The sequence below is a fragment of the Polypterus senegalus genome, chromosome 12 (genome assembly GCF_016835505.1).
Source record: "Polypterus senegalus isolate Bchr_013 chromosome 12, ASM1683550v1, whole genome shotgun sequence".
NCBI lineage: Eukaryota > Metazoa > Chordata > Cladistia > Polypteriformes > Polypteridae > Polypterus > Polypterus senegalus.
Window position 1 is genome coordinate 140344348 of NC_053165.1, and position 26345 is coordinate 140370692.

Sequence of the window (26345 nt, forward strand, 5' to 3'; positions counted from 1 at the left end):
TTTATATTCTCTTACTGTGAGTCAGTCGCATGTTCTGCAAACAATACACAATAAAAGCTGATCCTTAATCCACCTATTATATACACACATTGCCTGCAGCCCTTACAGAAAATATTTGCAGATGTATTCTTTTTGTGATCTTTGGAAAAGTTCAAAGTAAAGAGACCAAAATTCAAAATGTGTGGGTTGCTCTAATTGGACAATGTCCCAGTTTTGCTAATATATAAGCATAGAAAACTCTTACCAGGGATACCTGAACACCATAGGCTGAAGACGCAGGTAAGGAGTTTATATTTAAAGTGTTATAAGATTGAGTTTTATTTTTCATCGAGTGGAAGGCTTGTGACAAACAGAAAGCTGGGATCAAACAAATATGTTAAGTCATTACTTCTTAAAAGGCTTAACATTCTCAGGGTTAGTAGGCAACTGAGGAGAGAACAGAACAAAACCAATTCTGGAAAAATGAAACTTATAGAGTTTACGGTCCATGGGAAAAGTCTGAATATACTGTAGCTGACCTAAGCCAGCTTCACCCAGGGGTGTCCACAATGCACTGCCGTGCAGGCAAATCTCCATGAATGTGTGCTGCCTCTGGCTGCTATGACATCCCATGTAAAAGGCAGGAGATGTCACCTGTGAAATGCTGAATCAGTGACCTGATAGCCAGTTAACAGACTAATATTGAGACTAAACAGTGTCTCCAGCATCCAAGGTGACTGACATAACTGTTGAACGTGACTGATAACGTATCTCTAGCATTGGATGACCAAACATTTGAAAATTTAGAGCACCATTTCAAATGGTGAATATACACACAGTCATGTTATTTCATTGAGGGATGATTTTTGCCTATGATTTCATGTATCAGTGTGACGAGAAAATGACTTCCGTTAGGTAAAAAAAGTCAAAACTGTGCATGGCTTTAAAAATCAGAAAGAAGGCTTTGAATTTCCCTAGGAATAAAACAAAAGCCTCTGACATTGAAAGTTAGTGAAATGACATCTCTTCCTATTTCATACTAAAACAAAAATGGATGGATCTTTGGAGAGACCCAAAGGAGTCGTGGTTAGTGTTGCTGTCTAACAGCTCCTGATTATGGTGTTTCAGTTCCTGTCTTCATGGAGTCTGCACATTTTCCCAGTGTCTGTGTTAATTGGTAATCTTAATCTGGTCCAGTATGGGTGTGGGTGTCAGTGTGTGTGTGTGCTTGATGGTCTGCTACCCCATCCTGGATTCATTTATGATTTGTTCTTCATGCTGTTGGAGTATGCTCTAGTTCCCTATCAATCTGAAATGGATCAAATTAGTTCATGGATGGATCCTTGTGTTAAATTGTAATATTTAGTACATGACTTTCTATTTAAGACATTTTGCATATGCATATGAACATTAATGATAGCTGCATATTTTTATTCAAAACACCTCTCTCTCCATTCATCCTGCCCTGCTGCATGAATAAACTAATAATATTCCCTCCATTATAATGACCCACTTATCCAGGGCAGGGTCATGAAGCAGCTGGAGCCTATCCCAACAATCTTTGGGAACAAGCAGGAACAACACCTGGACACCCACACTGGCCAGTTTGACAAAGCCAGTTCATCAAAACTGCATGTCTTTGGACTGTATTAGGAAACCCACATAGTGAGAACAAGCAAACTCCATGCCCAGGCGCACCTCTGGGACAAACCCCTGTCTCCTTATTGTGAAGTGGCAGTGCTAGCAATGCACCACCATATCATTCGAACTAACAATACATACATTTATATTATCATTTAAATATCAAATACAAAAATAGATCAAACATCACTCAAATGTTTTAAGAAAAATGAATGCATGGCACTTTCCATTTGTATTACATTTCATGCTGTAGGATGGTAGGTGATTCTGTTAAGTTCAAATTGCAAACGCATGGACTCATCACTCTTTTTCTAACAGGTTGTACTTTATTTGAAGTAAACTGGGTTCAACAAGACAAGTTCTCCCTCTCAATTGGATCCTACACTATCACTAACTATAATCCTTGATTTTCCTAACCTTAAACTTTATTGTTATGGTCATGGAGAAGTGAAATACAACTCAGGTACCACCTCTGCATGAGACTCCTGTCTGTCACCGGGCACACTCATGAGACCTGCAGCCATTCATACAGGGCAAACACAGACTTAGCAAGCACATAAAGGGGCTTGAGAGAAAAGAAAAAAGAAAGAAAAAAAAAAAAAAAACAGACACCATTGGGAGAAAATCCTAACTCCACACTAACAGTAACAGAGACAGATTATGAACCCATCCTTTCAAAAGTAAAGTATATGAAAAATATCTTTAAAAATATATTGCTACCAATATGAATATATATTTATAGTATGTTACAATATACTTCAAGGATAAGTACTTTACAATATATGCAATGTGCTTATACTGATATATGTTGTAAGATATGTAAATTATTGCCATTTCTGTATGATGCAACTTTTAAAGGTAGCTGGGGTGGCGACCCGGCCGGGACGCCCAGGAGGACCGGAGGAGGGCTTGCGCCTTCCCCAGACCATCTGGGGGCGACCGCCCTGATTCCTTTGGGGGCCACAGGTACAGAGCTTTGAAGCTCCACCCTGTAGGGGGCCCGTGGTCGCCGCCAGGGGGTGCCCCCCATGCCTTTGGAGCCCTGGACCTCAGCACTTCCGCCACACCAGAAAGTGCTGGGGGAAAGAGGAGCAGGGACACCTGGAGTGCTCCCGGGATTGCAGCCAGCACTTCCGCCACACAGGGGTGTATCCATGGAAGATTGTAGGAACCCACCTGGAGCACATCCGGGTGATAATAAAAGGGGCCGCCTCCCTTCATTCAGGGTGAGAGTCGGGAGCAGAGTGGACTGAGCTGGAAGAAAGGAGGCAAGGAGGCGGCCTGAAGGAAGTAAGGCATTGTGTGGCCAGGACTTTGGGGGTTTTGTGGTGAACTTAGTGATTTATTACTGTAAATAAACGTGTTTGTGGGTGAAATGAACGTGTCCGCCTGTCTGTGTCTGGGCCAGCCTCCACACAACATACTTTTCCATTTCCCGGGCAAGGCTGCAGGGGGTTGGAGCCCATCTCAGCAAGCACAGGGCACAAGGCAGGAACAATACCTGGACAGGGTGCCTGTCAGTCTCACACACACACACACACACACAAGGGCCAATTTAACATCACAAATCTGTCCAACCTGCATGTCTTTGGAGAAAAGCATCCGGAGAAAACCATCACAGACACAGGGAGAACACGCCAACTCCATGCAGGGAGGACCTGGAATGCAAACTCTGGTCACCTTTCTGTGAGGCAGCAGCTTTACCATTGTGCCCCTGTGCTGCCCATATTTCAATATGTGTTTCAAAATATAAAAATAAATTTCTCTATTTTTTAAGTCTTAAGAGTAATATACTTCATTGGAAGGCCCTTGTTTAACTTTTTCCCCAGTAAAAAGATAAGCCAATTAATGGTCTTTCAGAATTGTTAATCTGAAATCTGAGAATGTTACATGTCTTGTGCCCTGTGTATTCACAAATATGTTTGTTACAATATATTAAGGGAAATATATGTTGCACTATATTTCAGATATATCATTGAAATATAAATTTGAACTATATTATATTATATTATATTATATTATATTATATTATATTATATTATATTATATTATATTATATTATATTATATTATATTGAAAGATATGTTGGTATATTACAACATTCTTTATTTTTGTAAGGGCAGTCCCTGAACCTGTGAGGCACTAACTATTCTGCCACCACCTCCTAGCCCAAAAATATTTTAATGAAATCAATTTGTTAAAAACAAGTTATGTATTTAGACACAATGAAAACAGTAACAGTCCATAAAGCATGTGCTTCACAATGCTGGCTCTGCATAATCAAACAAGAATAGCTGAAATTTCACAAGGCTGGATGAAGGGATCACAAATTACTTCAGCCTAAAAATGGTAGCTGGACCATTCCTCAACAACAAATAATATTCTGTTTTAAAGAATATCAGGCTCTAAATGAAGACAGTTTTAAATATGGATTTTAATCTTAAAATAAATTGAACTTAGTTTATGCAGAAAAAAATGTTACTTATTTTAATTTACTTTTCCTCTTTTTAATTTCACAGCCATGGAGGCCAAGGTATTACTGCTCTGTGTGGCAGTCTCTCTGCTGAACTGTAAGTCACAAATAATTCATTAAGTTTTTTTTTTATAAGTTTATAAAACGTATATGTCATGAGTTCAGTGAAATTCTCACTTTCATGCGCTAATCAACTTGCAACATATCACCACTCTCCAGTGCTTCTGCCATTCTTACCTTGAAATAGCTGCTACAAGCTTTAATCCATCCATTCATCTTCCAACCCGTTGAATCCGAACACAGGGTCACAGGGACAAGCTTTAATCATCTGATAATGTTTAAAGTATATGGCAGGATCACACTTGCATGCTTTCATAGGATCGGAATTAAAATGATAATGCTGCAGCCCATGAGGATGTAGTAAGGTCTGAGTTTAAAGTCAAACCGCTGCAAGTCTCAAGTGTCTGGTAGGACAATGATAATGCTGAAAGCTCTGGTCATCTGGTAGAGTCAGGCTTGAGAAGAGGAATGTGAAAAGTCTCCGCTCTCTAAAGGCTATGTCCCATTACACAACATTTCTAGCGAATTTCAGTTGTAGCCTTCTTAGCGTGTCAGAGGTAGTTCTAATGAAGCTCATTGCCTAATGTATTGTGCCCAGCAACTCCGTCCAACTTGTCTGTGACTCACGCTGATAAAATCAAACAGATTTCATGCTATTTTGAAATAATTAAGTGGATAGGACTGGCAAGCTTTGTTGGGCTGAATGGCCTGCTCTCATCTAGACCAGTGGTTCTTAAATGTTTTTTTCTCATGACCCAATTTTACTTTTTTAATGTCTTCTTGAAGAAGCCAGGATGCACTGTTTATTCTGACACCTTTTTCTCATGGCCAACATTATATTTTTCAACAATTTGTGCTACAGTAGCTCTTTTGTAGGATTGGACTAACTGGGCTAGCCTTCACTCCCCATGTGCATCAATGAGTCTTGGGTGCCCGTGATCCTAGGGGTAACCTAGCTGGGTTCAGTGGCGTAGCTCGAGTTCATGCCGCTCGGGGGGGGCTTCAATTTGCCGCCCTCCAACATATCTGAATATGTTAAACTATTTAAATAGAAAATTAAAATGACGTATAGAGAAAAATTAAGATACATTTTGCATAGATTTATTCATATATATAAAGAAACAGCAATAACTTTTTATATATATTTATAAGCATCAACTAGACAAGAATATAGTATAGACGCACGGATAAGACGTGTTCTAATTATTAGTTTAATATAATTACGCTACAAAAAACCAGAACCAAAGTCGGGTACAAGTGATAGGTAGGGAATGTTTTCTGCGAGGAAGCAAGAACACATTCGGATTAATAACGAAGCAGATTTTAAATTGTAAATTAGATGTTTATCTTCCTAGAAATTATTATCGGTGTAATGTTTATGTTTATTTTTGTCATTGCCTAATAAATTTCAACTGCTGTGTCTGATGCAGAAGGACAGTCTGAACATTATTTTTCAAGCATTTGTGGTTAAAAATCAGAGAATTTGGCTTTTTTCATACATGAGTGCTATTTTTCCAAACCCTGCTGCTTACACACAAATTGTACTGAGCCTTTTGACCAATAATGCCGCCCCCAAAAATGTGCTGCCCGGGGTGGACCGCCCCCTCCACCCGCCCCTATCTACGCCACTGGCTGGGTTAACTTATCCCTCCAAGTATCATGTCAAGCCCCCTGCCCAAATGAGTATACTTTTACTTTTGGACTTTACCACACCACTCCCCACCTAGCGTTTCACATTCTCCCCTCTTGATTTTGGTCTGCAATCAAGGTTGGTCAGGTGGATCCTTCCATTTTCTTAACCAGGTAACAGGTAAGCAGGAAGAATTAATGGCCCTTCTTTATTGAGACAACAAAATGTACTGTCTTTACAAATTTTTGAGAGAGGTTGACAGAATATAACAGGAAGCAGAGTGAATCTATGTTAGTAGACTATTGGTGATCATTCCACCGTGGAGCACCTTCAGCAGATTATAAGTGGGGTTCGGCTACCAAGTGACAAGTTTTTGTAAGCTTTAATTATATGTGTAATGTGTCTTTTTTAATTCTAAATAATTAATTTAAATAATTATTACATTGGTGTTTTTTTCATTTTAAACCTTCATCTCAAAAACTGGATGTGACAGAGTAAACCTGTTACCAGATTCGGATTCTGTACCTTCAATCTAAACATCTAAAATTTTTGTCAGAATAAAAAAAAAACAGTTTTTTGCAAACCAGTATTATCTGTTATGTGCTTTCATTAATTCCATGTTTCCACAACTTTATAACTCATTAAAATTAGTATAAATAAGTGTAATTTTCCCTTTAATTTATTTGGAAAAATATGCATTGCAATCAAAATAGTATAATGTAACAATCAAACACACATTGCTTTAAACAAAAAGAAAAACAAGTCAATTCAATAAAAAGCACATTGAATGAAAAATACAATAAATTAATGAGATCACCCAAATCAATTTATTCTTTTTAAATGCAGCTTGAAGCACATTTGTTCATGAAGGCGTCAAACTCACCCTGACATTCTGTTTATTCCAGTTTATCTTTTCCATCCAGGTGCTCAAGAAGATTTGTGTTTGTATCACAAATGATGTTATTTGTTCAGAGTTTTCTAGTAGAATTTTGTATTTTTATTTTATAATTTTATTCTGGGCTATTCTCTCATATTCTAATCCAGTGTTTCCCAACCTCGGTCCTGGGGGCCCACTGTGGCTGCAGGTTTTTGTTCCAACCAGATTCTTAATCAGTGACACTGAACTCATTTTATTAGCTGGTATTATTTTCTCTCATTCTAAATTCAGAAAAGCACAGCAGATTTTTACATTTATAAGACATTTAGAAATATTTCTGCGTTTGCTACAGATTTAAATGCTTAACTCTCCTTTGTTGATTTCATTATATTTTGCCCTTTCTCTGTGCAGTTTTTCCCCTTCGTTGTATCTTATTAATGACAATCAAAAACGAGCAGAGCAGACACGCTGGAAAACAACACTGAATAATCAAAGGCTGCAACTACTTTAGAGTCAGACCCACTAATTAGTAAATAATGGATTAATTAAACAATTAGAAAAGTACCTGGAAAAGTAGAAAGAAAATCAAAATGAAAATATTGTTAAAAAAAATACATTATTCCCATATAACTGCTTGGTACATAAGTATATTTTTTACCAAGCTTAGTTTTCTAATTTCTACATTATTCCCAAAACACAGAACTTGGGTAATAACAGTTCACTTAATTAGCCTAGGAGTCCAATTAAAAACAGAAGCTGGTCGGAACAAAAACCTGCAGCCACAGGGGGTCCCCAGGAACGATTTTGGGAAGCGCTGCTCTAATCCAAGCTTTGAGTTTGCTCTCTTTATCTTTTATTTATTGTTTTATGCTGACATGTTTCCTCCCACAATCCAAAGACATGCAGGTTAGGTGGATTGGCGATTCTAAATTGGCCCTAGTGTGTGCTTGGTTTGTGGGTGTGTTTGTGTGTGTCCTGCGGTGGGTTGGCACCCTGCCCAGGATTGGTTCCTGCCTTGTGCCCTGTGCTGGCTGGGATTGGCTCCAGCAGACCCCCGTGACCCTGTATTCGGATTCAGCGGGTTAGAAAATGGATGGATGGATGGATGCTGACATTATCTCTCTCTCTATAATCCAATGTCTGTCTATCTGTATGTCTGTCCGCTTTCCACGTGAAAACTACTTAACGGATTTAGATTGGGTTTTGTCTATAATTCACTGGAACATTCCGGTTGATTTTTTGACTTCTCTCATCACTTTAAGAATCATAGTTCACTTGCAGGAGCGATATGTTCGCGCTAATTCGAGATAGAGGCTATGGGCCGAGGGGAGGGGAAAGCGTGACGTCAGGAGTGGGGAGCCGGGCAGGGACTCCTCACTGTCCTTTTTCACTAATATGTGGGTGGAGCCGTGAGGGGACGGCTAGTTTTGTATGTGATCTCCTTTCTGATTTTTCCCTGTTGCTTACTTTTGAAAGTCTGTGAAGCACTTTGAACAAGTGCAAGGCAATATATAAATAAAAGGTGTTATTATTTTTAATCCCATATGTCATACAAAGAGTTAGTCTGTAAACCACACTAAAACCCTCCACCCTTACTCAAAACAAAGAGCTAAATAATAATATAAAAACCCATTGTGTTACACATCCTGCGAATGATTAGAACAATAGGAGTTTTTTAGCAGAAATGTTGGTATGACTGGCAGTCTTATTTTAGAATAATATTAATGAAATTGTGCCAAATTCTAAAAGAAACCTTAGCACACAAGGAAAACTAGAATTATTTTATAGTTTAGTCAATATAAAATAATAGTTTTCCCATTTACTTATGAAGGGTGAAGCTAGTGAAACATTTAATGTGTTATCTAAAAGGAAAGCTTGCATTCACTTATTTCATTCATTGGTCATCAAAAGATCTATGAAATAAAAAAGGAAAATCGTTTTAAATACAGGATAATACTTGATTACTATGTGTTTGCAAAGTGTAACATTTAATGTCATCATCCGTAAAGAGACTAATTGCACCACAGCAGCACAGTTGACAGTGTAAAGGGTCTCAGGGGACAGGGATGGTAAACATGGCAGCAGCAGCGTGCTGGTCCACAACCCTTTTTTTTAAGGAGCCAGTGTGTTTTTTCAATGTGCTTAAACTTCATATCTTTTGAGTATGACTGTTCTCAAAAGGCTGTTCCTATTGGGTTGTATTCCATGTAATAAATTTTATTTTTGTTCTCTTTCCCAAGGTTGTGAAACTGAAGTAGATTAATCCAGTTAAACTACATTAGATGGAGAGTTAACAGAATAGCAAAAGGCCTAAACCAAGAGTTCCCAAACTTTTTTCGGCCACAGACCCCTTTACCAAAATTTGTACAGTACTCGATATTAAATATTTCACTAGATATCAAATTTTTCATTTTAATCACTTGTAATTAATGATTGAAAAAGATAAAAGGATTACGGAGTATGGCATTATCTTGTGCAACATTTAATAGCGAAACCTGCACTAACGAAAATTAAAGCAAAAAATTATGACAGAGTTTTTTTTACATTTTTGACATTTATGAAATAAATATGTAAATTCAGAATAAGTACAAATAGTCCAAGCTGTACTGTCTGCATTTCTTTTTTGGTTCAGTCATATTATTATCTGAAGAAATAAACACTTTTATTAACAAACAATTTCAACAGTCCCTGTGATAAAAAAAAAAAACAATAAAGTATGTACTTACTTGAAACAGAAGATTTTTGTTCAAACTCGAATAAATAAACTGTATCCTCTGATTTTCTTTTTCGTAGTACTGCTCCTCAATAAATAATTATATTCAAAGTTCAAATCACAAATAAGTACGTCATATCAAACAAACCAATTTATAGTGTTTTATGAAAGCCTGACCGTACAAGACTGATCGATTCTGCTAATATCGAATATCCCACCGCAAGCAACAGTTTTTCATGTCCGCACTTGCTTTGATACATTCGATAAGACAATGCACAGACATGTTTGTGCTACATGTATTTTCATTCATTCTTATGTGTGACTCTTTTAATGACACATTTTACCTTTTCGTTCGCAAGTTTGGAATGTAATGTGTTTTTATCAAAAAAGTGTTTTTTGAATTATTTTACTTCTTAATTAAGTACCTATTGGAATCATAGATATTTTGAAGTAACAAACAAATAGCAGTAGTAAGGGGGTCGTTTTTTGCTGTCGTCGACCCCCAAATTTTTTCATTGAAACTATCGACTCCTAGATAGTTCAAATCGACGCCAGGGTGTTGATATCGACCACTTTGGGAACTCTTGGCCTAAACTAAGGGATTTCTCCTGGCACAAGTGTGTGGAGTACATAGAGAAATGAAGAGGATAAGCTGTTTTAAATTGTTTAAACTGATGCAATACCTTGCACATATTAGGAAGGAGTGCCTTCTTTACAGAAAACGTTTTATTTACTTGCTTGAAGATTATGAGTTTTTGCTACAGTACATAAAGTTTAAAGAATAAAGGGATGGAGAGCTGATTGTAAGTGTTAGATAGAATTAGTCATTGTGCTACAGTTTTGTCTTTATAGGATAAGATAGTGGGCTAAGCACAACAATAATTTTAGCCCAGTTCTTCTTCCTGCCTCCATCCATCCATCAGACCAATACTAGAACCTGCATACTCCTCAAGTGAATAACATATCAGATTAACAAATGTTTTCACAGACTGTTGTATTTAGAGACTATCATGCAAATGTATTATCGATGTATAAGTCTGTAAGCATTCTGTAAGTAGCCAGAAATTTGAAATTGACCAGAATCTTTCATTAATAGTCAGTTTGCACTCCATGTTCTCCGTATTTTTTGACTGTGAAGGGTTTGTGTATCTATACTTTCAAAGAAAAAGTGGAATGTGGTTGTGATGTTGGGTGAGACATTGCATGTTAATGAATATTTATATGTATTCTAATAGAGAAAATAATATGCTCAAGCTTTGTATTTACTGATATGTTAAGCTTAGAAATTATTATAATAGCCTACAGGTAAAGTAAACATTTCAATGTGCCTCTAGACAAATCACATTTAATACCAAAGCAATTTAAGTATTTTTCCATGCGCCTACTTAATGAGTTTGAATGGGCAGGAAGCCAAGTACATGCTTGTGGTCTACTACTGTAATCTGCATATGACATTAATTAAAATAATTTTTTCATGTCACACCTAATAGTGTACATTGGAACATTAGTGGCAAGAGAATTATATTTACTAAAGGAAAGTAAAGCCTGGGGTTGGACATCTTCCATTAACCTACAGGCAGGGAATACCACGGCTTCTTTGCTTTAATCATTTTGTTCTTTCAACAGGTTTCCATTTATTTTAAATCACATAGTATCCATTAATTATTCTCTCATGATTTCTTTAACCCACTTATCTGATATAAGAACATAGGGTCTATCCCTGCAGCTCTGGGCTCAAGCAGTAGAAGCTAGCCATCACAAGGCCCACTCATACATAATCCCAGACTTACTCATTCTCAGAAAATAAGCCTAAATTGAGGATGTAGGAGGAAAACCAACAGACCCAGAGGGAACATCGATATAGGCATACTGCAGAAGTGACCAATGGTAATGATTTTAATAAGCAATGGTGAATTTTCTGGCTTATTTATTTAATGATTTATATGACAGTGGTTTGAGAACAAGTTGGAATCTTAAGGAAAGGTCAAGTGGAACTCTCAAATTGCGTGAACATTCACATTTGGCAAAATCAGAAATCATAGTCATCATAGTCATCATAGTCATCCCAATGGAGGTTGCACATTGGTAGTGGTTGAAGTGGATCTCCACTGACTAAGTAAAGTGCTTTGAGTAGTGAGAAAAGCACAATATAAATGTAATGTCTTCTTCTTTTTCTTTTACTTCATTGCCTAGGCAGCATAAAGAATAAAAACAATAAGCAAAAATACATTTCAAAAACCAGTTGACGTTAAAAAATACTTCATGGTTGAAGAAACTAATGATGAATAATGAGAGAGTCAACAGCTAGAATGTGCTAACAAAACATACAAAGTGACTAATCCAGAAAAGTTAACCATTTTATCACTGTATGTATAATAAAATTGAGTCATAAATTAAAGAATAGTCAGAATTTTATCAAGCCATTTACCAGATGAGATTTTCAGACCAAAAAATATTTATTATGCGCCATTAGTATTTTGGTTAGTTTTTATTTCTTATACATTTTTTTCACAAATCTCCAAAATCATAGAAGTTTTTTTAGGTGCCTGATTATGATTATGATGTTTAATTTTGGAAATTTAAGTTATCTCTTTTGTTTGGACAATTTTGTCTGCCATTTTGTATTTCTTATGATTGCCGCTATGTCTTGTTCCTGTTTCCAGGTCCACTTCACGCATTGCTAGGGTGGAGGTTGTAACCTTTCTAGTAACGATACAATGGGTTTAAAGGTCATCTAGGAATTTACTTCCTTATCCGAGCTGCAGATACAAAACCCTTTTTGGGAGAGCTCTGTCTAAACGTTTTCTGCATTTTTTTGTGGTTCTGAACTTTTTGCCGTGTATGTTTGGCCACATTTTTTGACTCTCATGTCTTTAATCCTCTGGTTCTGACCCTTTTGTCTGTTCTCTTGGTTATTTCTCAATTGTAGTCATTTTGCTGACATTACAACTAGAAATTCTATTTTACAAGTACATTCTAACCAATCAAATTAACTTGTGGCATTTTTGGAAGACAGTTTGGATACATATCGAACTGGGATGCTTTAGAAATATTTAACTGTGTGTTTTATTTTTTTTTTTGTTACAATTAGAGATTAAATGAATCAAACAATGAGGGATCAGAACGAAAATCTATGTGGTTTATAATCCAATATTCTAACCACTTTAAAGAAAATGGCAAGAGGAATTGAACCCACTTTTATTGTTCTATAAAGAAACCAAGAATATAGTTTTTCTTTCTTGCTTTTAATCTTACTGGCAAATCTTATATTTATTAACCACTAGCTGTCCCCCACGGCTCTACCCGTGTAGTAGTGAAACAGGACAAACTTATCAATAAACAAACAGGCATCGCTAGCCAAGTGGAGGCAAGGTATGCTCCGAAACGTGGCCAGAGGTAGACAGATTCAGCTGGCACGTGAGTGAGAAGGGCCCTGCCTGGCTCCCTACTCCTGACAAAACACTTCCCCCTCCTGTCGGCTCGCAGCCTCTGTCTCAGAGCACGAATATATCGTAACCGCAAGCAAACCATGATACTTACCGTGATGAGAGAAGCCGCAAAATCAACCCGAATGTTCAAGAAAATTATAGAAAAAACCCGATCTAAATCCTTTAAGTAGCTCTCGTTTGCTAGCTTAGCTGGAGGCAAGATATGCTCCAAGGCTGGAGCATTAGTGCCATGTTTCACCCTTCCGTCAGCCCGCAACCTCTGTCTCGGATTACCACAAATAAATCGTTCCTGTAAGCAAACTTTGATACTAAGTGCGATGACAGAAGTCGCAAAATCAACCAAAATGCTCAAACAAATTATAGAAAAAACCTGATCTAAATCCATTAAGTAGTTCTTTCATGAAAAGCGGACAGACTGACATTGGATTCCATATACAGTATATAGAGATGAATAAAAATTGTTGATAAAATGTAACTAATAGAAAGAAAGGTAATACTAGCTTTACATCAATCTGTCTGCCATAGGCTGAGTGTACCACATTATTAAAAGTTTATTAATGTTTGTGTATTTCTGCAGTTTTGTTTTAAGTCAATTACACTTATTTTAACTACACATGATATACCAGATACACAACAATGCAATGTTAAGTGGTTTGTGATTTTTAGTGCATTATATTTCTTAAATTGGTTAATCTTATTAGTGTGTTTGTACATGTGTGAGATATATATTTTCTTACCCAAGATGTACTCTTCACAAAAAATTTTGTTGGAAAATATACCATATATTGCCTGTTGATATGACCCTTTATGTCACTTCAGTTAATAAGTCAGCTTTTTGTGTTCACACTCTTCCCATTATAAAGTAACACCTAAAACGGGTGTTTTTTATCTGTTACTTACCCAGTGATTTTTGTAACAATGGCTGAGAAAAAACTTAATCACTTGCTCTTATGGAAAACAGAGATCATAAAGTTGCGCTACAATTATTGTTAATGGAGGCTGACAGGGAGCCAATACTGAACGACAATAAACGATATAAAAATATCCATAAATCTCAAGTTATTTGTGTCTTCTAATCCAGCGGTTCCCAAACTGTGGTACGTGGAGCCTTTTCAGGTGGTACGCATCGTGGTCCCTGAAATTTAATTTATCTGTGCAAAACCTTTTATGACAAGCCTTTTGTGAGCAAAAACCAATGAAACTGTTTAAATACAATAATATGTGGATTCCCAAATTTAGTGTGGTGTGAAATTTCGTCATCTGAATAAATAAAACCTATTATTCGAATCAGTATTTAGTTAATTTAACGCTATCATAATTCCGTTTCGCGGAAGTCAACTTCTGCTTCCTCACTGTTTGAGCTTTTGGTCACTAGATGAAAGCACAACGCCGACACTATTTAGTCTTCGGTAACTCTGCCTCACAGAAACCGCTCGCGTTTGTTGTTATACATGCACTGCCGCTGTATCGCATCGTAGTTACTAGATCTAAGCACAAAGCCAATACCATTTCGTCTTCTGTAACACATCGAATGAGGAGGTGTGTCCAAACTTTTGTCCTGTACTGTATGTTACTTGCCTCATTTAGCTTATCTAATCTAATGTTTTCTTGCAGAATGAAGAGAATAACATTTCTTTTTGTATAGAAGTCTATGGTAACCAACATTGGACAACAGCAAATAATACCAATAACAGCCATGAAAAAATCTCGCATTACTTGTGTTGCATAATCCACATGTGAAACGTTCCAGTCCTTTGTTCACAATATCCCAAACCACATTTTTTACACTAAAATATTTCTTAATAAACAAAGAAAATGTTCTTGTGAACAGAATTAGAACATGCTCAGACACATGCTTGAGCATTGTAATTGAAGACTCAGCAGCCTGGGCTGTATTGTATGATTTCACGTGTGGAAATGAGTAACATGAGAGTTTTTTTAACGGGTCAAAACATAGACATATAGATGTAAGGATTATAATGTGGTTTTCTAGATAGTAAGAGCACTTTACATAGACAATAGGTAAGTCACTTCAACCGCCATCAATGTGCAGCCTCCACCTTAATGCAGTCATTTTTCTACCTGTACGCTTACCAAACATTAGCTGTTAGCTGGTGAAGGGGTGAGACATAAAGTAAGCCAATTAGAGACAGGGTTTAGATTAGGCATGACATGGTGGGCAATTTAGCACTACTCTTTTGCAAAGATGCCTAAAAATCTTTTATGACCACAGAGAGTGAGGACATCTCAGTTAAATGACAGCACTAGTTTTACAGTACAATATCCCCATCACTTCATTGGGGGATTGGGATCCACACACAGACTACAGGGTGCGCGCCCTGCTGGTCTCACCAATACCTCTGCAAGCAACAACCCAAGTTATTCCTAGCTGGTCCGCCATCCAAATAATAGCCGGACCTGAACATACTTAGCTTCAGATGGATTACCGGCTGTCTCCATAGGCCTCTGTTCTATCAGAAATGATTTTCTCTCTATTCTACATGCAAACATGAGATTATTTTTTTTCACAAATTAACATATAAAAAATTGACTTTTTAGGTGCAGTATTCCTTTATAGTCCAGGCTCAATTGAATGCATGGACCAATCTTTTATATCACAGCCATCATTACACCTTATGCATTATATGCTTATTATATGCTAGTTATATACCCCATCCAAAGAACCACAGTATCGCCATACAAGTATATACAAAATAATGCTGGCCATTAAAAGACAAGCATACAGTATGTAATGGCAATGAGATTATGTCAACAAAAACAAAAATACAATCAAATATAGAACAGTATATATATATATATATATATATATATATATATATATATATATATAGGGGTGGCACAGTGGCGCAGTGGTAGCGCTGCTGCCTCGCAGTTAGGGGACCCGGGTTCGCTTCCGGGTCCTCCCTGCGTGGAGTTTGCATGTTCTCCCCGTGTCTGCGTGGGTTTCCTCCGGGCACTCCGGTTTCCTCCCACAATCCAAAGACATGCAGGTTAGGTGGATTGGCGATTCTAAATTGTGCTTAGTGTGTGGGTGTGTTTGTGTGTGTCCTGCGGTGGGTTGGCACCCTGCCCAGGATTGGTTCCTGCCTTGTGCCCTGTGTTGGCTGGGATTGGCTCCGGCTGACCCCCGTGACCCTGTATTCGGATTCAGCGGGTTAGATAATGGATGGATATATATATAAAGAGAGAGAGAGAGAGATAAATAGATATATTTATATTTATATGTGTATTAGGTCAGATTGAAATACTGAAATTAAATCTAGTCTAGCCATCTTGCAGAGTTAGGTACTATAGCTTTTACTCTTGTATGGGATGGACGAGCATCCCAAACAGGAGAGGGAAATGTTCCTTTCCTGAATGGGAGGCCCCTGGTGGATGGACAGTTGTCCCAGCTGGATGTGGTTTCAGTACCTTTTCTTGGCTGGGATAAAATGGAAGTACTGTGAAGGAATGGCTCTGCGGGTTGTTTATTCCCCCAATATGCTAGGTGGCAGCGTACCTCTGGCAGAGCTCCCATTCATACTCCTGCAGGTCATCTTGGGACATATATTCTCAGAGAATAGCCCCGTTGGGGTGTGTGGGTGCCACCAGAGGGAGCTATAAGAAAAGTGTACACCTCGAAGGAGGTTCCACCTGACCCGGAAGTGCTGTCAGGTTGTAGTCATTTGACACCAGAAGCACTTCCAGGTCCTGATATAAAAGGAGCCATCCGGCCTCATCCAGGTTAGCTAGAGTCGGGTGGAAGGTGGACAAAGCTTGCTTGGAGGAGAAACAGAAAATTTCTTGTGGAATAAAGGCTGTTGTTAGGGAATTGAGACCTGTACAGTATAAGGTACCTGATTTAAATAAACCACTTTTACTGAAGACTTTGACTGTGGGACTGCACTTTTATTCTGGGTTTGAGGAGCTGTGTCCACACTCTATTTTTGTAACAAAATGTGTGCACTGAACAATGAGGACAGACATGTTTAGTCTGTTAATCATCTTAATCATCATCATCATGCTTTAGTCTGTTAATCAGATGCAAAATACTGTTCAGACATTAACTTAAAAATACTCGTATAATATATTGTGTTGAATTAATTTCATTATTTCTGAAAGTAAATTACTTTTATAAAATTTACCCACCCTTTCTGTATTTAGACATTTTACGGTTGATCATCTTCTTTGATTAAAATAACTTTAGCCAAACTGACTATAATTTTGTGCTGAAAATACATATCATTGGTGCTGTATAATACCTACACTATTTCTCATTATAGGTCCCATCTGGTCATGCCCTGTTGGCACAGAATTTGTTACAGTCTTCATGAGCAATTACTTGGCCAATATGGATAAAACCAACTTTGAACTTGCCATTACTGCCTATACTTCTGTGGCCAATGTCCGGGTTGAAATGAAGAGCGACAAATTCATCAAAGAGGTTCAGGTGAATAAAGGCCAAACCATCCGGGTTTCTCTGCCCACAACTGCAGAAAATGTGAATGCTGGGAGATCCACCAAAACTGTGATAATTACTTCAGATAATCCAGTATCGGTGGTCTCATTTAACAGCAAATTAAAAACTGGAGATGGCAGTGTGATCTTCCCTACTGAAGATCTGGGATCTGAATATGTAGTGTTCACGCCAAATACAGGCCAATTGGGCATGAACAAACTAGCGGCTATCATAAATGGCAAACAGAGCAATACAGTAGACATCTACCCTAAGCGAGCAATCAAAATTGAAGGAGTAGAATACAATAGTGGAAGTAAAGTAACCATCACTTTGTCTCCGTATGAAACATTCCAGCTTGCAGCTGGGTGTACCTTGACTGGAACTCGTATTGTGGCCAATAGTCCCGTAGCAGTATTAGCAGGTCATCAGTGCTCACTTCGAAACACATTCTGCAACCACGTCTATGAACAGTTGATACCAGTTTCAAGATTTTCAACACAGTTCATGGTTGCTCCCCTTAACGAAGATCCTTCAGGAGACTTGGTTCACGTGGTGGCTGCTGAAGACAACACTTTGGTCACATTCTCCTCTGGAGCCACCATCCAGGCAAAGACACTTAACGCTGGAGAAGTCATGGACACGTGCATTAGCAAAGCTACGTCCATGGGTATCTCAACATCTAAAAAAGTGATGGTTATGTATTATGGTGGAGGAGGAAAGTTTGACCCCTATTTAGTCAACATCATACCAAATACTGCATTCTCACAAAACTGGGCAGTAGATACTCAAGAGACCTTTGATAATAGAGTAGTTATCATTGTCAAGAAAGATGGTAGTGGTTATGTTTCCCTGAATAACCAAAAAATCCCTGATAATACCCTCTGGCAAAGGTTTGACAAAAATCCAGATTTTATGTGGAGTGAAGTGTCACTTGGCACTCAAGGGGGTCATTTTAGCATTAGCAGCAACTTTTTGATGGCCGTTTATGTCTATGGCGTCAAAGATCATGATGGCTATGGAACAAGTGGAGCCTGCTCTTCTGGTGAGTCAATAAATTGCTTTTAAAAGCAAAATTCAGATTCAATGAGAGGTGTATTGCTATTCTAAATATCATAAATCTTTTTATTTCCAACAGCCATAGATCCTTGTAGTTCAATTAAATGTCGAGAAAAGGAAAAGTGTGATAAAGGAGTCTGCATACCTCTATCCAAGGCTACCTGCTGGGCTGTCGGTGATCCTCATTACAAAACCTTTGATGGCAAAACATTTGATTTCCAAGGCACCTGCACTTACACTCTGGCTAAAAGCAACGAAAAAGATACTTCTATAGTGGCATTCTCTGTGACTGTGAAGAATGAAAATCGCGGCAGCACTAAAGTGTCTTTTGTCAAAACAGTGAATGTGAATATTTACGGCCAAACCATCACAATTACAAAAATGGAAAAAGGCACAATCCGGGTAAGATGATTATCATTGTGTTCAACCACTCGGTTGGTGACAATTTATAATAACTTTCATTAGTAAGTCATTAACAAACATCCATCCATCCATTTTCCAACCTGCTGAATCCAAACACAGGGTCACGGGGTTCTGCTGGAGCCAATCCCAGCCAACACGGGGCACAAGGCAGGAACCAATCCTGGGCAGGGTGCCGACCCACCGCAGGACACACACAAACACACCCACACACCAAGCACACACTAGGGCCAATTTAGAATCACCAATCCACCTAACAAACATTTAACAGATTATTTGTTCATGTACATTCAAACAGTTGTAAATGTAATTAAATAAAAAATCCAGATATTGGTAACACTAATTATCTAATATAATTATATAATTAACAAACATTATATAATGGTTCTTTACATCTTTTAAATCATTTAGTCATTACTTTTAGATCTTTTTGCGGTGTGTGGTCTAAGGTTGAAACTCTTTAGACATGAAGTCTCATGTGGTCTGATTCTCTGCCTGGACAGTCCCAGTGTAAGGACTATTCTGTGGTCTTATGGACACTTAAAGGTGCCTTAGGGTTATTGAGAGCACAAGTACAACAGGAGATGATTAAAGTAGCAATAAGCCATGGTCAGAAAAAGTAAGGTTCAGAATACTATGAAAGATAAAAGTAGAAAACCAAGTGGGCAGATGAAATCAGAAATAAAAGCAGAAATCAAAAGGAGTTCATAGCCAGAGCATAAATCATACTCCTAGGGCCTACTTGTTTGAAATCTTACTATCACTAAGTATAATGAAAGGGATTGGTATCTATCAAAGGATAAAGAAGATAAATTGCAACATGTTCATAGTATCACTTCCTGTGATTTCATTTGTGCAATGTTTGTGATCACGTGATCAACTAACCCATGTGGAGAATCAGCCTCGACACAGACAGACAGACATTGACTCACAATGTCCATAAGCATACACGATTATATTTCTCCTTCTGTATACACCGCACAGCACAGTAATCCCAAATAGGCACAATAAACTCAGTTCATTACTTTATTTTTACTTTTCTTCTCTTTCCTTTTGCCGCCTTCACTCCTTTCTTTGCAAGCTTTGTCCTCTGCCTCCAGCTCTTCGTATGGAGTGAGGCGGTCCCATTTATAGTTCACCTGGATGTGCTCCTGATGCTCCCTGATGACCTTCCTGCAGAACTTCTTGGTGTGGCGGAAGTGCAGCATGGGCACCTGGAAGCACTCCGGGTGTACCTGGTTCCTATTCCACTAGCACTTCCTGGTGTGGTGGGAGTGCTGTAGTCCACGGCTCCGGAACCATCCAGGCGCCACCTAGTGGTGGCTATGGGACCCCACCGGGTTGAGTTTCCAAGCTCCGTGGCCGCCATTCAATCCAGGGGGGCTGCTCTCTTGCGTTCAAGGGAAGGAATTGCCCCTCTCCTGGTCCTTTGCTTCTCCAGGCATCCCGGTGGGGCAAGGTCCCCAGTCATCTGTCACACCAGGTGTTGCATAAACAAAGAAAAGCAAGATGGGAATTAAAAAAAAATTTAATTTCAAGATGAAATCTAAAAATAACTACAGAATTGGATTATCCTAATATAACCAGTGCTTGAAGTGACTGGTACAGTGTGCCGGCACTTGTCAATTTATTAATGTCGAGTACTGGAACTCTTAGATGTGTACCGGCAAAGTCCGTTCCTACTCTTTAATTGCAGCACTTAAATTGTGCAGGTTTTAGATTGTGGAACTTGAAAGTCTAAGAGGGAACCACAGAAAGTCTGTTGTGACACCGGAAGCCACTGCTTTTCATGTTAATATATCAGTGTTACACACAGGTTACCAACACTTATGTAAATCCCTTTCAAGCAGTGTGTATAACACATACAGTGCATCCGGAAAGTATTCACAGCGCGTCACTTTTTCCACATTTTGTTATGTTACAGCCTTATTCCAAAATGGATTAAATTCATTTTTTTCCTCAGAATTCTACACACAACACCCCATAATGACAATGTGAAAAAAGTTTACTTGAGGTTTTTGCAAATTTATTATAAATGAAAAAATTGAGAAAGCACATGTACATAAGTATTCACAGCCTTTGCCATGAAACTCAGAATTCTTTGAGATGTTTAATTGGAGTCCACCTGTGGTAAATTAAGTTGATTGGACCTGATTTGGAAAGGCACACACCTGTCTATTAAGGTCCCACAGTTGACAGTTCACGTCAGAGCACAAACCAAGCATGAAGTCAAAGTAATTGTCTATAGACCTCCGAGACAGGATTGTCTCGAGGCACAAATCTGGGGAAGGTTACAGAAAAATTTCTGCTGCTTTGAAGGTCCCAATGAGCACAGTGGCCTCCATCATCTGTAAGTGGAAGAAGATCGAAACCACCAGGACTCTTCCTAGAGCTGGCCGGCCATCTAAACTGAGCGATTGGGGGAGAAGGGCCTTAGTCAGGGAGGTGACCAAGAACCCGATGGTCACTCTGTCAGAGTTCCAGAGGTCCTCTGTGGAGAGAGGAGAACCTTCCAGAAGGACAGCCATCTCTGCAGCAATCCACCAATCAGGCCTGTATGGTAGAGTGGCCAGACGGAAGCCACTCCTTAGTAAAAGGCACATGGCAGCCCGCCTGGAGTTTGTCAAAAGGCACCTGAAGGACTCCCAGATAACAAGAAACAAAATTCTCAGGTCTGATGAAACAAAGACTGAACTCTTTGGTGTGAATGCCAGGCATCATGTTAGGAGGAAACCAGGCACCGCTCATCACCAGGCCAATACCATCCCTACAGTGAAGCATGGTGGTGGCAGCATCATGCTGTGGGGATGTTTTTCAGTGGCAGGAACTGGGAGACTAGTCAAATAAAGGGAAAGATGACTGCAGCAATGTACAGAGACATCGCGGATGTAAACCTGCTCCAGAGTGCTCTTGACCTCAGACGGGGGCGACGGTTGATCTTTCAGCAGGACAACGACCCCAAGCACACAGCCAAGATATCAAAAGAGTGGCTTCAGGACAACTCTGTGAATGTCCTTGAGTGGCCCAGCCAGAGCCCAGACTTGAATCCGATTGAACATCTCTGGAGAGATCTTAAAATGGCTGTGCACCGATGCTTCCCATCCAACCTGATGGAGCTTGAGAGGTGCTGCAAAGAGGAATGGGGGAAACTGGCCAAGGATAGGTGTGCCAAGCTTGTGGCATCATATTCAAAAAGACTTGAGGCTGTAATTGCTGCCAAAGGTGCATCGACAAAGAATTGAGCAAAGGCTGTGAATACTTATGTACATGGGATTTCTCAGTTTTTTTATTTTTAATAAATTTGCAAAAACCTCAAGTAAACTTTTTTCACGTTGTCATTATAGGGTGTTGTGTGTAGAATTCTGAGGAAAAAAATTAATTCAATCCGTTTTGGAATAAGGCTGTAACATAGCAAAATGTGGAAAAAGTGATGCGCTGTGAATACTTTCTGGATGCACGGTATATAAATCGCACTGTCACTACACCGGGAGAGTGTTTTATTACTTCAGGTCCTTTATGACTTTGCCACAAATAATTATATACAGTTTTTGTCACATCTTTTATAGATTACATTAATTCCCTTAGTATTGTGAAGAACTTGTAGGTCTTTCTTTTATAGACAAGAAGTAAGAAAAAACAAACAAAAAATAACATTCTCAAACCCACCAAATAGAATTAGGGATATGAGCAGTAAGCAAAGGCACACTCAATTACTAACACATAGAATTTTGATGTGTTTTTAATTTTTTTATGATTATTTCTAGGTAAACGGTGTGACTTCAAATCTGCCAGTCACATTGCAGAATGGCCAGCTCCGTGTTTATCGCAGTGGGATCTCAGCTTTTGTAGATACAGCTGTTGGAATTCAGGTGTCGTTTGACTGGGAAATGTCTTTTGCCCTCACTATCCCCAGCACTTATTTCAATAGTGTCAGTGGGCTTTGTGGAAACTACAATGACAACAAGGATGATGACCTAATGAACCCAGATGGAAGCACAGCTTCAAGTGTCTTGGTGTTTGGAAGTAGCTGGAAAGTAGAAGATGATGACCTGTTTTGCCACCATGACTGCACAGGTGGCTGTCCTAGTTGTGAGGAGAGCCTGCAGCAGAAATATCGTAGTGAAGGCTTCTGCGGTCTCATGGCCAAACCAGATGGACCCTTTGCCAACTGCCATGCCTCAATCGACCCCAAGATGTATGTCAACAACTGCATTTATGATGTGTGCATTAACAATGGCTATCTCCTCTTCCTTTGCCAAGCTATGAAGAGCTATGCTGAGGCTTGTCAGAGAGCTGGGGCCAAGGTGTTAGACTGGAGAACACCAGCAAATTGTCGTAAGTAATCGTGCCTCCATTTTTCTCACATTAACTAACCACACAAGGAAAAAATCTGACCACTTTTTAAAAATCTCTATTAGTAATTCACCACAAAGAGCCTTTTATGAGAAAATTAAGCATCTTTTAAAGGAATGCTCCACACAAAAATGTTATATTTTTATATGTTACTTACCCATATAGTATATAGAGATGGCCAATAAAAAATTTTATTCTCATGTTTTCTTGTTGAATGAGATACCAAACCGTCTAAAAGAGAGGCATCTATGATGACTAACATTGGACAACAGCAAACAACATCAAAAACATCCATGAAAAAATCTCACGTTACTCGTGTCACCAACATGCAAATGCATGCAGTTGATACTACAATACTGGTAATTAAATACTTCTGTAAAAAATCAGAGTAGTACATTAATAGAAAGAGCATTCACACTGGATTGTGATATGATTTGGTATTTTTCATAAAATCTTAATGGTATTTCCTGAAGCTTTTTAGGCAAAGTATGCATCTATTTTGTTATTTTTATTATTTTATAAATTATAATAAATTATTTTATTTTTGTTTACCTTAATAATTCAGTTCTATCCTTTTATTTAGAAGAAAATCTAAATATGTCGCAATTTTAAGGTTGTGCCACAATGCCATTTTTTTTACATAATCGCTTAATATGGCAATCTACCCAGAATGCTCTTGGAATGTGTGATATCATCAAAGCCAGTGGTTCTCAAGACTCAAAGGGGGCCGTGAAGATTTGAAAAAAAGAAACCAAGAATCAAAAATATGAAAAATACATCTATTGAAACCAAAACAAATTAACTTAAACTACATTCTAATACTAGAAAAATAAATATAGATTAAGATAAATGTCGATAAAAGTTAAGTAGGAATAATAAAATATGCATCTATTGTGAGACATGCCTGGACACCATCAGACAGACACCGCATTTTTATAAAAAGGTATTTTATTTTGTCCTCCATCTTTAATACACACAACTCAGTCCCGCACAGTCCACTGGGCCTTCTTGCCCCAATCACCTTAATACTGGGCCTTTCTCACTCTGTCCCTTGTCACTCTGTCCCTTAGACCGCCTTTCCTCTCTCCACGGGAGCCTCGTCCTGCTCCCACTCCCGACTCTAGCTCCCCGACTGTAGGAAGGCGGGCCCTTTTATTTTCACCCGGATGTGCTCCAGGTGCTCCCTCTGACGTCACTTCCTGGTGTGGCGGAAAAGCACTCGGAAGCACTCCGGTCGTCCCTGGAGGGATTCTCCTCCATCTTCCCGGGTGTGGCGGAAGTAAATCAATCCCGGGCCCTCTGAGACTCAGGGCACGTCCTGGCGGTGGCCACAGGTTCCAATAGGCATAAGCCTCCTTGTTCCTCTCCTGGGGTCCTCCTCTATTCCAGGGCGGTTTCTCTCGTGGCCTGAAGGGCGTACATGCCACCTTCTGGTCCTTCCAGGTGTCCCGGCTGGGTCGTAGCCCCAGCCACTTGCCACACAACAACAACACAACATTTATTTATATAGCACATTTTCATACAAAAAAGTAGCTCAAAGTGCTTTACATCATGAAGAAAAATAAAAGACAAAATAGGAAATTAAAATAATGATATATCATTAATTAAAAAAGAACAAATTGGTATTAGTGGGCTCCTTTCAAAAAAAGGTCAGGGGGGTGCGATTAAAACTTAACTTCTCTTATATCATAAACTTTTATTTCATTCCGCATGGAAGCATGAGATTAAATTTTTTTCTCAACCATCGCTACAAACTACATGGAGTAAGCAACAAATTAAAAAATATATATTTTGGGGTTGAGTATTCCTTTAATTCTTTTTTTCCAGTAATTGCTACAAGCTAGATGGAGTAAATAACAGATAAAGAAACATAATTTGTGGTTGGAATATTCATTTAAGGAGTTTACAGCTGATCTGCCAAACGATGATTTAATCTGACATGGAGACCTGAAGTAGCTGTTTTCAGCTGTTACTTCGAAAACAACATAGATTTCAAAACATTTTAATTTTAAAATTATGCACATAAAATTTGCTAAAATATTCTTTAAAATTCATTTTAAGACTAGATGTTGTAAACAGAACTGTAAATAATGTTGCTAAAAATCAAAAGGGTGTTTATATGACTCTCTGGTAATAAAAATCACATTTGCATTATTACGTATTAATGAATAAAAAAAAAAAATATTGAATTATTAATTATTTCTAGATAACGGGAATTTTGCAGACATTCATTTAATATAGTAAGTCAAAAGAAGTTCATGCATGTTTGTCTTTCTTTTATTCCTCTCACAGCCCTACCATGCCCTGAATACAGTCACTATGAACTTTGTGGAAATGCCTGCCCAGCATCATGTAGTGAACTTGACGCCCCTGCCAACTGCAAACTTCCCTGTGTGGAAACGTGCCAGTGTAACCAAGGGTACGTGCTGAGTGGTGGCAAATGTGAGCCCAAAGATAACTGCGGCTGTACCTACAATGGACGTTATCTTTCATCAGGAGAATCCTTCTTGACCGATAAGTGTGACCAACAGTGCACCTGTGATCCAAGCACTGCCAAGGTTAAGTGTGTCCCTTTTAAGTGCAAGAGCTCAGAACAGTGTGATCTCCGGAATGGAGTGAGAGGCTGCTTCCCTACTACTTACTCCAAATGTGTGGCATCTGGCGATCCTCACTACATCACCTTTGATGGCAAGACCTATGATTTCCAGGGTACTTGTGTCTACCAATTTTCCAAACTGATTTCCACAGATCCCACGCTCATCCCCTTTGAAGTACAAATCCAAAATGAACACCGAGGCAAGAACAAGGCAGTGGCCTACACTAAACTCACTCTTATCAACATCCTTGACAATCAGATTATAATGAGCAAAGACAACCCTGAAAAAGTCATGGTGAGTCTTATGCTTTTTTATGAAGTGTTTGTAATTATTATACTTGTATGTTCAATTTTTCAACAAAGAGCATTGACATTGATTTCCCCGTATTCTGCTAGTCTCTCTGGGAACCACCCATGGTTCTCAAATGAGAATACGCATCTGGGGACAACTTGCTAAAACGTTTTGTTGTGAAAAGCACCAAAATTCACTGCTGAAAGACTCCACTGACAGGATCTTTCCCTAAATGTCCGCCCCAATTTCCTCCAGTCCATGCACTTTAAATGCTTGGGGTTGCAGTGTCCAATTTATGCTTATGTATTAGAAAAATACGTAAAATAATTATGAAAAGACAGGGACAG

At 38.6% G+C, this 26345-nt stretch overlaps 1 protein-coding gene across 1 annotated transcript in view; it reads left to right on the forward strand.

Annotated features, from left to right (window-relative positions):
* The first annotated feature begins 267 nt into the window (after positions 1-267).
* Positions 268-26345, forward strand: part of LOC120541722 (IgGFc-binding protein-like) — a 59797-nt gene continuing 33719 nt past the window's right edge. Inside the window, exons 1-6 of the mRNA XM_039773613.1 lie at positions 268-279; positions 4140-4190; positions 17106-18323; positions 18417-18739; positions 22522-23092; positions 25403-26001. Coding sequence (XP_039629547.1) covers positions 4142-4190; positions 17106-18323; positions 18417-18739; positions 22522-23092; positions 25403-26001 — 2760 coding nt within the window. The 5' untranslated portion in view covers positions 268-279; positions 4140-4141. The remainder of the gene's footprint in view (positions 280-4139; positions 4191-17105; positions 18324-18416; positions 18740-22521; positions 23093-25402; positions 26002-26345) is intronic.